This window comes from Bufo gargarizans, chromosome 3, assembly GCF_014858855.1.
Source record: "Bufo gargarizans isolate SCDJY-AF-19 chromosome 3, ASM1485885v1, whole genome shotgun sequence".
Taxonomy (NCBI): Eukaryota; Metazoa; Chordata; class Amphibia; order Anura; family Bufonidae; genus Bufo; species Bufo gargarizans.
Genome location: NC_058082.1, coordinates 370,020,518 through 370,035,692, shown reverse-complemented (window position 1 = coordinate 370,035,692; position 15,175 = coordinate 370,020,518). Strand labels below are relative to the sequence as shown.

Below are 15,175 nucleotides of genomic sequence, written 5' to 3'. Positions count from 1 at the left end.
ACATGTCTGTTACCAGATGGTTGGGGGCTGCACAAAATGGTATCAAGGGCCGCATGTGGCACCCGGGCCACAGGTTGTGCACCCCTGATCTAGCTCATCCGTAGCAGTATCTCAGCCAAGAAAATTCCCTAACTGCATTATGTGAGCGCCATGACAGTTGGAAGAATACAAAATGAAGTCTGTCCATCCATTCCAAAGCCAATAGGAGGACGCCCAGAAAAAATATCAAGTCAGCTCATCGCAAGGTCTGTCAATTCTGGCACGACATGGCAGTGGAGGTGGCCCGTATTCTTTGTGATAGTGAGATCACAGATGTCTATGCAAGCACCGTGTGACCCGCATTACACAAGTCTGGAATGGTGGCCGGAAAAAGAAGCCTTGAATTCAATATCGTCATAATAGTGCGGACAGTAGAAAATTGGAAACGGGCGATTTCGAGCGATGAGACGAAAGTCAGTAGACCGGGCTCTGATGAGTGCAAATGGGTCTGGAAAAAACAAGGGAAAAGGATGCTAATAGAAGGAGAAATTGAATAAACTGTCAAGTTCGTTGGAAAAAGTCTGATAAGTGGTTGTTTCACAGCTAAAGATGTTGGATACTTGACAAGGATCGATGGTGGTCTCAATGTTGATCTTTATCCTACAAGACTAATTACTTTTGTACACTCGAGTACTATGTGCATGAAAAGGATGACATAGTGTTCCAGCAGGACAATGACCCGAAGCATACGTACGTTGAGATTGGTGAAGAATTGGTTCAATGAAAATTAAGTAGAGATGCTGTATTGGCCCCCACAGTCCCAGACCTCAACGCAATCAAACACTTGTAGGTAGAGTTGAAGAAAAAGCTCTATTTGTTCCTAAGTAGGTCAGCCAGTGTGCACCAACATTGCACATTGGGAACGTGTAGCAGAGACCTGGGAACATATTTTGGTCGAGACATGCTTTAATCTGATCGAGAGCAGGCCCAGAAGGATTCAGGCAGTGTTGAAAGCCAAAGATGGATTAACAAAAGATAAAAATAAAAATTTAGAACTTTAGGAGCAAAACAATAACAATGCAGTTGCAGACAAGAATCTGCTTAACTAATCATATGCTAAATAGCTGCAATGCCAATTTATGTATGATATAGCCAAGATGATTGTCTATACAATGGTAGAAGTCTTGCGTTCCAAGCTGGAGTGGATGGTGAGATATGGAGCCTGAAATTCAAAAGTTTACAACATTTTACCCTTTTGCTCATCAGTGTAGTCCAGCATTTAGGGTGATCCGAAATGCCATATTTAAGAATTGGCATTTATTGCAAAATGATCCAGTCCTGCAGTAGTTAACTGTTCAGAGATTTTTAATCTCATTTAGAAGAAATGACACACTTAGAAACACCTGAGTCATGGAAATCATCTTCCATGGAAATCATCTTCAAACAAATTTTATGCAATGCTCAAAGGCTCAGAGGGGAGAGCCGAAAGAACCAAGTTCAGATCCCTGGGAGGGAGTGCTCTTTTGCACTGGTGCTAACCTAGAATTTGCTCTAATAAACCTTTTGACTCATGGGTGCTCTGCTAACCAGCATTCAAGGCTGACACCTGGACCTTCAGCTTATTCCACCCTTTTTGCAAAAAGGAATATCAGCATCTGCTAATGCATCCATCGGTTTATTGGCAAATTTACAAAAGACCCTCCAGATCCTGAGATATATAATAGACGTGACCTTCTTACGACTAGCTAACAGTGTGGAAATTCTTTAGACTGCCTCTCAATGGCCAAGCAGTCAGATGTAGGTTCTTTACTTCCGGATGCAAAATTGGACCCTTACTCAGCAGATCTTGAGACTCTGGCAGGATCCAAAGAGGCGCAACAGACATCCTGAGGAGCCACAAGAACCAAACGCTCCTTGGCCAGAATGGGGAAATTATGATCACTATGGCTCTTTCTACCCTGATCTTACTGAGTAATTGTAAGGGGTAAAAGGCATAAAGAGGGCCCTGCCTCCAGGATTTGACAAAGGTAAAGATGGAAGATCTCTGGGGGAGAGGGAAAATATTTTTACTCTCCTGTCTGCCCTGATGGCAAAAAGATCTACCTCCGGAACACCCCAGAGAGCTGTCACCTGTTCAAATACCTTCTGACTCAGAATTCATTCTCCCTGATAAAGACCGCGTTGACTGAGAAAAACGGTCTTTACATTGTCTGTCCCTTTGAGATGTACCGCTGAAAGGGATAATGGAGAATCTTCCACTATCTTGAAAATTTGATGGGAGACAGACATGAGACCTGGAACTCTTGTACCCCCTTGTTCATTGAAGTAGGCTACTGTGATCGCATTGTCAAAATATACTCTTACATTCCTGCCCTGGAGGACAAGGAGTCCTTGAATATCAAGGCATACAGGACCGCTTTCAGTTATTTGAAAAAGTGAGACCAATAGTGTGGCTGTCCCAGTCTCCCAGACTCTTCACGGGCTCCCCACCACAAAGAGCTGGCATCTGGTAAAGAAAAAAAAAAAACATCATCCCTTTTCCAAGGAATTACCTTTTCCCCCTGGTAGAGGAAAACCTTTTTTTATTCCTATCCAAGGCCTTCTCTCATCTAGTACAGGCCCAAACAAAAATTCTCCCCAACACAGGACTGGCAGAAGGACAGAATTTAGCCAGCAACTTATGTTGTGGTCTGTTTGGGATTTTAACAACCAGCCCCCAAGACAGCGGTGTGTAAGTGGAAAAAAATGGCTTTGCACTTATTAGTCTGTATGTGTGCAATAAAACACATAGTTGGCCACAGGGGCAATGTTCTAAAGATGCCTGCTTGCTGTCAGTGAACGCAATCATTTATTGATTGCCAGGTAATAATGTAAGGGTACTTTCACACTTGCGGCAGAGGATTCCGGCAGGCAGTTCTGATGGCATTTGTCAGACGGATCCGGATGCAGATCCATCTGACAAATGCATTGAAATACCGAATCCGTCTCTCCGGTGTCATCCGGAAAAACGGATCTGGTATCAAAATGATTTGCATTTTTAAAGGTCTGCGCATGCGCAGACCGGAAAGCTGGATCCATTTTGGCGGAACACTTAATACTGGATCTGGCACTAATACACTTCAATGTAAATTCATGCCGGATCCAGCAATCTGGCAAGTGTTCCGTATTTTTGGCCGGAGAGAACACATGCAACTGATGCATCCTGAACAGAATGCTCTCCATTCAGAATGCATTAGGTTAAAACTGATCAGTTTTTTTCCGGTATTGAGCTCAATACCGGAAAACAAAAACACTAGTGTGGAAGTACCCTAAGCCAGGTTCACTTCACTGTTTAACTTTGCCTTCTTCTGATCCGCCAGAACAGAAGAAAAAAAAAAAACGGGTCCTTTAATTTTAGCATTAGTTGTGCTCAGTTAGCATCCGTTTGTAGTTAAAAATAACTGATCCATCTTTTTTATTTTATTTTTTATTTATTTATTTTTTAGCATGAGTTATGATCAGTTTGTGTTAGTTCCGTTAGAGCTCATGTTATTTTTGCCAGAAGAAAAAGTAATAAATGCCAACAATAACCCCCAATAAAGGGCAAAAGGGAAATAAAACTTAACTTTTACTTATGCTGGGTAAAATGATTACACTGCACCAAAAAGACATACAAAACACAAAATCAAGTGAATCATGTACTGGATAGTCACCCAGATTGTAGCAAAATCAGGAGGTATCACAGGGCCCATTAAATACAATAGAGAAAGAGAACATTTTGAGTGATCTCACCAATCTAGACGCCTGGTGGGCTTCAAAGGATGTAGGTCAAACAACAAATTCCAATGACTGTTGGAGAGATTCTCGAAGTTCATATGGTGCCCCGATCAGGGCCGTCTTTACTGCGGGGCAAAAGGGGCAACTACCCCGGGCCCATTTGCTCCTGGGGGGCCCAAGCAGCACTCGGTGACCAACAAGACTTTTTAGCCTTAGCTGCCGAATATTGCAGCTGGGCATGGGAGCTGTGCGCTGCGCACAGGGCCGGCCTTTGGGGTGTGCGGGCGGGCTGTGCTTACTACTATATTTTGTTGCCGCTGCCGCCCGCCGGCCATCTAACAGCACGGATTCACGATCTGGACTATAGAAAGAGACTGAGTGAGGAGGGAGCGGGGCCCGCAGCCGCTCTGCGCTCCGCTCTGCTGCCTGGCCTGCCTGTCTCTTTAACAGAGCGGACCAGTGGCTGCTGGAGCGTGACGCAGCTGCCGCACAGGCAGAGAGAAGAAGGAGGCGGAGCAAGCCCGTGCGCCAGCCAGCAGCCACAACAGACACAGCCTGAGCCAGCCAAGCAACTTACAGGTATTTGGTAGTACAAAGTACAATTTTGTACAAAGATAACATCTGGATGGATCCCATCTGCCAAAGGCCCATGATTGAGTGGGAGAAATGTGCCATGGGGGGGCTCATAGGGGACAGGGGGACAGTGTGTGCTTTCCTGCTACTACATCAACCCCCCCCCAGGGATTTTGGGGACCATTAAGGGTTGGACTTTAACTCCTTGCTGCTGATGTTGGGTGTGCCAGTGCCACCAATCATATTTCCCTCCCCCCAGCACATCAGTTACCTTTAGGAGGGGGCGATGTGTATGCGGTATGACAGGCAGGAGGGGCGATGTGTATGCGGGCCCTTGCCCTGCACTCGCTCAGCTGTGCTCGCATACATATTGTGCCCTGTGTCCACTGTCTTGTGCCCACTCTTTTAAAGCCTGGCATAGCAAAGCAGACAGGCAGGAGCCGTGTGGTGATCATATTTATTGCATGTATGTGTGTGTGTCCGTCCCTGTGTGTATGTGTGTGTGTCCGTCCCTGTGTGTGTGACTGTCCGTCCCTGTGTGTGTGTGACTGTCCGTCCCTGTGTGTGTGTGTGACTGTCTGTCCCTGTGTGTGTGACTCTGTCCCTGTGTGTGTGTGTGACTGTCCGTCCCTGCGTGTGTGTGTGACTGTGTGTGTATCCGTCCCTTTGTGTGTGTGTGTGTCCGTCCCTGTGTGTGTGTGTCCGTCCCTTTGTGTGTGTGTGTGACTGTCCGTCCCTTTGTGTGTGTGACTGTCCGTCCCTTTGTGTGTGTGTGACTGTCCGTCCCTGTGTGTGTGTGACTGTCCGTCCCTGTGTGTGTGTGTGACTGTCTGTCCCTGTGTGTGTGTGTGACTCTGTCCCTGTGTGTGTGTGTGACTGTCCGTCCCTGCGTGTGTGTGTGACTGTGTGTGTATCCGTCCCTTTGTGTGTGTGTGTGTCCGTCCCTGTGTGTGTGTGTCCGTCCCTTTGTGTGTGTGTGTGACTGTCCGTCCCTTTGTGTGTGTGACTGTCCGTCCCTTTGTGTGTGTGTGTGACTGTCCATCCTTTGTGTGTGTGTGTGACTGTCCGTCCCATTGTGTGTGTGTGTGTCTGTCCCTGTGTGTGTGCGTGTCATACAATAGAGCGAACTGTAGTCTGTAACATCATATAGAGGGATAATGTCAGTGCTGTAATATGCCTCTTATATGTGGAGAGCGGTGATGTCACAGATGTAATATATCACCTATATGTGGATAGCGGTGATGTTATTGATGTAATATATTACTTATTAGTGATATATTACATCAGTGACATCACCACTCTCCACATATAAGTAATATATTACATCAGTGACATCACTGCTGTCCTCATATAAGTAATATATTACATCAGTGACATCACCACTCTCCACATATAAGTAATATATTACATCAGTGACATCACCACTCTCCACATATAAGTAATATATTACATCAGTGACATCACTGCTGTCCTCATATAAGTAATATATTACATCAGTGACATCACCACTCTCCACATATAAGTAATATATTACATCAGTGACATCACCGCTGTCCACATAAGTAATATATTACATCAGTGACATCACTGCTGTCCACATATACCGGTAAGTAATATATTACTTTAGTGACATCACCGCTCTCCACATATATGTAGAGAGCGGTGATGTCACTGATGTAATATATCGCCTATATGAGGACAGCGGTGATGTCACTGATATAATATATCACTTATATGTGGAGAGCGGTGATGTCACTGATGTAATATAACATTATATGTGGCGAGCAGTTATGTCACTGATGTACTATATCATTATTTGTGGTCATGGCTACGGCCAAGAGGTATCCGAAGAACCCTAGGGAGAAAACAACAGGAACAACCTAACCCAGCTAGGCGTGTTTTAGCTGACCTGACTAAATGGCTTGTTGTGTGCCCTAAGCCATGATCGTGGGTAGGCCTATAAGTGGGCATACCCTGTGGAAATGAGAAGATAAGGGAGGGAGGGTGGGGCACCTGAAAACACACACCTGTGAGTGAGGGTGTGGCTCGTATATGAAGAGCCTCCGCCCCTCCCACAAATGCAGGCTGACTAATCAGCCTTACCAACTTGTGGTCATGGCTACGGCCAAGAGGTATCCGAAGAACCCTAGGGAGAAAACAACAGGAACAACCTAACCCAGCTAGGCGTGTTTTAGCTGACCTGACTAAATGGCTTGTTGTGTGCCCTAAGCCATGATCGTGGGTAGGCCTATAAGTGGGCAAAAACCAAGCCAAGTAGGATAGAAAAGGAATTTGAATGGCATGTACAAACTAATCCCCAAGCCAACTGCAAGGCATCCGGGATCTGGAGCGAACATTCAGGGTATGTGAGGCAAGACCAGTAGGAAACCTACAACCCATCTTGTGGATGACAAGGCCAGAGACATGATGCTCAATATTGCGGATACTGCACCAAAGCCGAATGGAGGACCGAGAATACGTTGTGAAATGGATCATAAAACCAACTGAAACTTGTAAAGTTTGGTTCTAGTGCGAGTACTGGCAATGCCCTAGTGTCAGGAGATCGTGGGACCAAAGCCTAACTGCCTAGACTATGCAGGAATGAGGGCCAAAAAGAACCATGTAGATAGGAAGAGAATCCTTGAATAGTTACCCAGACAACAGCTATCCGCGCTTTGTTCTACTGTGCGCCCCTGAGAATTGTTTTAACGCTTGAGACGTGAAGACCGACCTACTATCTGAATCTTCTACCGTGAGAAAATGCTGGACCTTGTCCAAAATCCGATTCACCGTGGTTGTAGGGAGTCGGAGGTTAGTGGGGCAAGAAGCTATGAAGCGATAATATACAAGATTCTGTCTATGCCCTCCCATGAGTGAGGGAATGCAATGCAATGAAGCTACTGGCGAAAATGAATTCCTGGTCGTGGTAAAAAGGCAAAGACTTTGCGCGGGGACCTGGTTGACAAGATATGATCGACTACGATCAGAGACTGAAATGCTAGAGCGAATTGCCCTACTTGTTCTTCCTCTGGCAGGACCTGAACGAAAGCATGAACAATTAAAGAAAGACTAAATATCTGCGTAAGACATGACAATAATGCTGTAGGGCGAACCGGACCAATTTGCGGTCAAAACGTAAAATGAGCGATCAACATGGATTATTAGGAAATTAGGGAAGCAGGTATGTATGCGATACATAGGGGCCAAATCAGCCTAGATGCACAGATGGACAACCAACCAGGCAATGAGCCCAGCAGGTTTGAAAACAGTCGTCGGGCCCCCGAAGCCATGGGGCCGAAGCAGGTAGTCGGGCCCCCGAAGCCATGGGGCCGAAGCAGGTAGTCGGGCCCCCGAAGCCATGGGGCCGAAGCAGGTAGTCGGGCCCCCGAAGCCATGGGGCCGAAGCAGGTCGTCGGGCCCCCGAAGCCATGGGGCCGAAGCAGGTCGTCGGGCCCCCGAAGCCATGGGGCCGAAGCAGGTCGTCGGGCCCCCGAAGCCATGGGGCCGAAGCAGGTCGTCGGGCCCCCGCAGCCATGGGGCCGAAGCAGGTAGTCGGGCCCCCGAAGCCATGGGGCCGAAGCAGGTCGTCGGGCCCCCGAAGCCATGGGGCCGAAGCAGGTCGTCGGGCCCCCGAAGCCATGGATCAACATGGAGCGATCAACATGGATTATTAGGAAATTAGGGAAGCAGGTATGTGTGCGATACATAGGGGCCAAATCAGCCTTGATGCACAGATGGACAACCAACCAGGCAATCAGCCCAGCAGGTTTGAAAACAGTCGTCGGGCCCCCGAAGCCATGGGGCCGAAGCAGGTCGTCGGGCCCCCGAAGCCATGGGGCCGAAGCAGGTCGTCGGGCCCCCGAAGCCATGGGGCTGAAGCAGGTCGTCGGGCCCCCGAAGCCATGGGGCCGAAGCAGGTCGCCGGGCCCCCGAAGCCATGGGGCCGAAGCAGGTCGTCGGACCCCCGAAGCCATGGGGCCAAAGCAGGTAGTCGGGCCCCCGAAGCCATGGGGCCAAAGCAGGTAGTCGGGCCCCCGAAGCCATGGGGCCAAAGCAGGTAGTCGGGCCCCCGAAGCCATGGGGCCAAAGCAGGTAGTCGGGCCCCCGAAGCCATGGGGCCGAAGCAGTCAGTCGGGCCCCCGAAGCCATGGGGCCGAAGCAGTCGTCGGGCCCCCAAAGCCATGGGGCCGAAGCAGTCGTCGGGCCCCCGAAGCCATGGGGCCGAAGCAGTCGTCGGGCCCCCGAAGCCATGGATCAACATGGAGCGATCAACATGGATTATCAGGAAATTAGGGAAGCAGGTATGTGTGCGATACATAGGGGCCAAATCAGCCTTGATGCATAGATGGACAACCAACCAGGCAATCAGCCCAGCAGGTTTGAAAACAGTCGTCGGGCCCCCGAAGCCATGGGGCCGAAGCAGGTCGTCGGGCCCCCGAAGCCATGGGGCCGAAGCAGGTCGTCGGGCCCCCGAAGCAATGGGGCCAAGTTTTTTTTTTGTTTTTTTTTTTAAAGAATTATAACTATGAAAAGTGACATGAATGAGGTGCACGTGAATTAAACCATGAGCCTGACCGATGTGGCAGGCGATACCCAAGATAAACTACGTGGCCTGAATAACATGCGAGGCGAAATATCGTTAGGAACGAGACCTGACCGACGTGGAAGGTGACCCCAATAGTTCAACTGCATGACCTGAAAAGACGAAGGGAAACGTGACAGAAAATGGAGATAATAACGGACATTAACTAAAATTAATAACATAAGCTGGCAAGCAGGTAAAGATATGAGTCATTCAAAAGCATAGCTGCACAGGTGGACAGACAACCATTGGTCAGACCCCTGAAGCCATGGGGCTGAAGCAACCACCAGGGGCCCATGGGGCCGGGCAGCCGCTGGGATGCGAACCTTAGAATTAAGGACGGCTGGGGAAAATATTGGGCCTAAACCCAACGGGTTTAGTAAGCAACCGGGACTCGATAACCTAGAAAGACAAAGACATGGACTTGCCTAACCTCCAACAGAAACCTGGGACACTAACCAGCCTACAACCATGTCGTACCCTTAACAAACAAAACATGAAAAGCGGTCAAGGGGCCCCTGGAGCCATGAGGCCGGATCGGTCATAGGGCCCCCAAAGCCAGAGGGATGACGTTGCGGTGACGATAAGTAATTAAAACGTAAGCCGGACCTGATGGCATATGAAGCGACTTGAATGATTGGATTGGCTAGAAGGTGGCCTAAGGAACATGACTGCCAACAGACGTTAAAAATATAGACATTAGTAATCCGAAGCACGTGCATACATAAAACACTAACCACCGCGAACCATAAACGTAAACATGAAATGCCTGGGGCATTGCAAGTTCGCTAAGAGAAGTCTCTTATCGTGACAAACTAATGAACAGCTTGTGCAAACATAGCAGGAAACGTACTCCTATCGGCCCACTGACCTCCGTTGAGGAGCTGTTTGGTGAACTGGGGCAGGAGACCAATCTGAGTGAATACGAACCAGAAGTAAAAGGAGACCAGTCTGAGTGATTACGAACCAGGATTAAACAGAAACTAGGCCTATGGAATGTGACAGACCACCGAGGAAGGGAACGTAAGCCTGAAAAGAACGCAGTTATGTTTGTCAGGAGAGAGGTACCAGAGCGGTGGGTGCAGACTGCCCCGGTGAGATTGAGCAAAACCATGATGTAGCAATAAACAGGAGAATGCAGCTTTGGATGTGAGTGGTACCTAAAAACATGGTATAGGCGCAGCTTTGAGTATGGGTAGCGCATGAAAAGCATGGTATAAAGCAGACGTATAAATGCAACCTGAAAGTGATCAGAGTATTGACGTGATGCGAAAGCAGACATGTGGACGCAGCTCTAGTAGTGAAAGGAGTATAGGACAAGATGTGAAAAGCAGACATGCGGACGCAGCTTTGGATGTGAACGGAATATTAACTTGATGTGACCGCAGACATGGAAAGCGGCTTTGGTGAGTGGGGTATACAACCTGGTGTAGCAGTAGAAGTGTTAACACAACTTTGGGTATAAGCAGAGCATGAAAATTGGTATAAACGCAGCTCTGGTTGTGAGTGGAGCAAGGTGGGAACACCAGGGTGGTGCCTCCAGAGCATGAAAACGGAGTAACAGTAGCAGCAATAGCTGTAAGCCGAGTATACAACATGTAATAACAGGCATGTAATACGGATCCGGCTGTCAGCTGGGGACGGAATGAGATGTAACAGCCAACAGGTGAGCGCAGCTTGAATGTGAGACCAATCTGAGTGAATACGAACCAAGAGTAGAAAAGTGCAGTACAGTGAAGACGTGCGGATGCAGCATAAGACATGAAATAAAAGCCGAAAGTTTAAATGCCGCTCAGGATAACAGCGGAGCATGAAAGTATGAGATTGTGGATAAGCTCTGCCTGTATATTTATGTTTAAATTGTACTGGAGCTGTCATTTGGCATTCCGGCCACTAGAGGCCACTGTTTTGCAGCACAGTCAGCATGCTTCTGGGTGAACCAGTAAGTGTTGATCTGACATGATGGAAGGATTGTGCTGTGAGGGGCTGAATCCGATTCCATCCTGGCTTGCAGATGTCTGGCAGTGAATGGACACTCAAAGGAAGGAGAGTATCTGCTGTCCCCTGTCAGGATCCAGCGCTTTGAAAGAGAGGTTGTCCCAGGAAGACCAGTTCCAGTGTATGGACAGAAAACCTTAGCATCAAGCAAGGCCGCACGGTTGCTGAGAGCTTGGTGGCCATCCCGGGTAAGCGGCATCCTAGGGCCCAGAACGGACGCAGGTCAGTACACCTGATTACCAATTGTACTTTACTGTTTGGCGCCTAAAGTAACAGAGACTAGCCTAGGCCTTGTATGCGCTAGTTAGATAGGGTTATAGCTTTGTTAGGCCTTACTGTACAGGACTGCAGCGCAGTAATTGACTTGCAGGCTCTGCTGCATCTGCCACCGGTTAGGTGTGTCTTCTATAGCGGCACAGTGCGACTTGTAGGCTCTGCTGTGTACGCCAGCAGGCTAGGCCTGTCCCTCGGACAGGGACGGTGACTGTGGGCCTGGGGTATTACTCATACTGTTTGTACTTGTATTAATACTGTTTCCAAAGTAAAGTTTATATTCTTGCATATAAAGCTGGTGTCAGTGTTGCTTCCATGTCTGTGACTTTGCTGTATCCTGGGGAGCCCACCCCGGTACACGGCTTACGAAAGTGAAATACATGAAGTTTAAAGATGGTGGTAGCGGGGGGAGACACATGGCAAGGAACAGCTACAGCAAAAAGCCTAAACAATAAACGCTGCGTCCGATCTCCAAACATGACGTCAGGTGCAGCCCGGGTAACTCTTACTTCAGCCGGATTGCTGTAAAGAAACTTTTCATACGAGACGAACGAAGCAAAGTGAAACTTGTAAGATTTATAGGAACCAACTCTTATTACCAACAAACAAAAATGAAAAGCAAATGGAAGTATTTAGGCCCAAACGAGCAAACCTGAGGTAGCAGATTCTGAGGTGAAGCCTCCCGTTCGCTAGCAAAGTCGGATCCGACCGGCCTGGAGAGACGGCCCCGGCCCATCCTACTTACGTAGTATGACGCGTGCATGCTACGGTAGCAGAGAGCAAAATAACAAGCTCCATGCTGCAAAGAAAGACTCCTACCACCAGAGAAGCTAGTGTGCTAATGACACCCAGCGGCAGCTGTGCACCTGAAAACACACACCTGTGAGTGAGGGTGTGGCTCGTATATGAAGAGCCTCCGCCCCTCCCACAAATGCAGGCTGACTAATCAGCCTTACCAACATGTGGAGAGTATTCATGTCACTGATGCAAAACAGCGCTCCAGATGGCGACCAAAATGGTCGTCAATGCGCCTTAAGATTTGCAGATGGCGACAAGACTTGTCATAGGCTACAGGCCTGAGGTCTATTTGGTAGTGAAATCCCAGTGCAGGCAGGCGTGATGATGTCATCACGCCCGCCTGTGCCAGGATGCGGTGAGGTGTGCGCGTCTGCGTTGCACCATCCCTCGCCGTACCAGCAGCTAGTGAGCGCCAGTGAAAGGACACAGGTAAGTATAAGATTTTAGCTTTTTTTTAGGGTGTGGGAAGGCGGGATCCAGGGGGCCCAAGTAAATTCTTGCCCAGGGTCCAATCAATATTAAAGACGGCCCTGGCCCCGATGTGCTTCCATGGATACGATGCAGGCATACAAACGGGTGGCTCTTATACTCTTGGATACGGAACAGGTATACGGGCAGGTGGCTCTTGTCTTCTTTAGTGATGAGCGGCAGGGGCAATATTTGAATTCGCGACATTTCGCAAATATTTGGGCGAATATTTGCCATATATTCGCGAATGCATGATCTCCAGGCATTATTTTATTGATTGCGAAAATTCGCATGCAAATTTTTCGCATAAAAATTCGCATGAACTGGTATTTTCACAAAAATTGAATATTCGCAATTACGAATATATTTTGCGATATTCGAAATATTCGCGATTAAAATTCGCAATTTGAATATTCGTGATCAACACTAGTCTTCTTATGTAGAAATTGGTGAGATCATTCAAATTTTTCTCTCTCTATTGTATTTATTGGGCCCTGTGATACCTCCTGGTTTTGCTACAATCTGGGTGACTATCCAGTACATGATTCGCTTGATTTTGTGTTTTGTATGACTTTTTGGTGCAGTGTAATCATTTTCCCCAGCATAAGTAAAAGTTATGTTTAATCTCCGTTTTGCCCTTTTATTGTTGGCATTTATTGATTTTTGGGAGTTTGTACAATAGGTTACATATACTTCTCTATTAGTGTTTATTCAGAGGAAAAAGTATCAGCATGCAGGACCTTTTTTCCCTTTAAAAATAACTGATCTCTGACGGAACAGACACAAACTGATCATAACTGATACTGACGGATCAGAAGAATGGAAAGCTAAACAGCAATGTGAACTCAGCCTTAATTAAAAGACTTCAGCACAAATCTAATTAACCAGTCATCTGGATAAAAGCGTTCTATGTTTGTGTCATTAAAGTCATGAGACAGGCAGAAAACAGACGAGTATGCTATAATATATATATTTACTGCACAGGATTCAGTCAAGTCATATTTTTGGCTGGAGGCACATTAAGCAATGATTTCTGCTTGCCTGGTTATTATAGTAGGTTTTTCTACTGCAATGGATTGGCTCTGGGGTATAATATCACCATACTATTTTTCTTTCCAGGCTGAAGAACAATATCTGTTGTATCCCCCATGGGCTTTGTCATTATTGATTTGTCTCATAATATTAGCAATCCTACCAGTGCCTCTCGTCTTCATTCTCTGGCAATTTCAACTGATACCCGATGGCTCCAATAGATTGTTAGTGTCCTACAAGAAAGGTCGTATGATGAAAGATATCTCCAATTTGGAAGATAATGACGAAACTCGCTTTATCCTGAGTAAAGTGCCTAGTGAGGCCCCATCTCCAATGCCAACCCATCGCTCATACTTGGGCCCAGAAAATGCTTCTCCTTTGGATTTGGGTGGAGCATCAAATGGACGGTATGGAAGTGGCTATCTTATGGCAACCACTCCTGAATCCGAATCGTGATCCTTCTCTGTGGCTTATCCCACCATATTGTCCAATGCAATTAACATTATGTTTTGTAAATTATAGCACTTTCTTAAACACTTCCCTGCAAAATTCGAACAGAGCAATGGATTGCTTGTGTCTAAAAAGCAGATATGGGTGTTTCACCTCAACACAACTTGAGCTTTTCCACTACATCAAAAATTGTTATCTGTATTGAAGTGTTCTTCAAATCATGGACTTCAGATAAATGTGCTTCTGCTTTGTGAATTTCTACATCCTGCCACAATAGAGGGTGTACAGCACTGCATACATTCCATTAATACACAGGTATGATACCTTATCAGCTATTACTTATGTTTTACCCGCAGCTAAATTATTGGAAATGTTTGCACATTCCTACCAAGCACACTCGCAGGATCCGATAACCTGTATAATTTGTAAGCACAACCTGAGTAAAAGGTCTGAATAGCTGAAGGCTGAAAATATAACACAAAGAAAATATATTATTTTTATACTTTGGAGTTTTTAAAATGATAACAATAATGCATAAAATGAAATGATCTCAATCATATTCCTATTTTGATTTATCGCTACTGGTCAATATTTGATATTTGAAATTTCCTCTTTAAATTTAGATACTTCCATTTTAATAATGTTAAAAAGCAAATTGTACAAAGTATAAGGAAACAAAGTGAGGTTAAACACTTTTTAAAATATAGAAATATCAAATTCAAAGGTGGTACGTCTAACAGAAAGAAGAGTTACTATAAGGCCTCATGCACATATACTGTAGCAGAGCATACAGTGGTGTAAACAAAGCCATAATAGAAAGCCCATAATCTAAATCTATGGGCTTACTGTACACCTCTTTACTCCTCCGTATAAGTGTTTTTTGTCAGAATCCGACAGAAAAATATTGGGCCACATTCTATCTGATGACAGTTTTACTGAAAATGAAAATCAGACATCATATAATACATGGCAGTCTCTTTCTAACAAAGCTAGAACCAGCCCGGTACATGGATCCATAGATGGCCCCATTCATTGCTCCAATTGCTCTGCTAGATTTATTTCAAGCTGCCAGCTCAGGGAATGTGTTTTCTGAGGGGACATGTCCTGTCTGCTGCAGCTGGTGGCAGTTAAAGGATGGAGCTGAGCGTGTGCATCCATCTCAGCAAGGTGGACAGAGAAATTAGGAAAAAAGCAAACAGCAGGTGGCGATATGCAGATAGATGTAATTGAATAGCTCAGCAGCCATACCAAATTTTTCATTGTACA

General features: G+C 46.5%; 1 protein-coding gene across 1 annotated transcript in view; it reads left to right on the top strand.

Annotated features, from left to right (window-relative positions):
* SLC6A17 (solute carrier family 6 member 17) overlaps positions 1 to 13,915 on the top strand; it is a 55,113-nt gene extending 41,198 nt beyond the window's left edge. Inside the window, exon 11 of the mRNA XM_044285674.1 lies at positions 13,547 to 13,915. Within this exon, the coding sequence (XP_044141609.1) occupies positions 13,547 to 13,915 (369 nt within the window). The remainder of the gene's footprint in view (positions 1 to 13,546) is intronic.
* Positions 13,916 to 15,175: the final 1,260 nt, after the last annotated feature.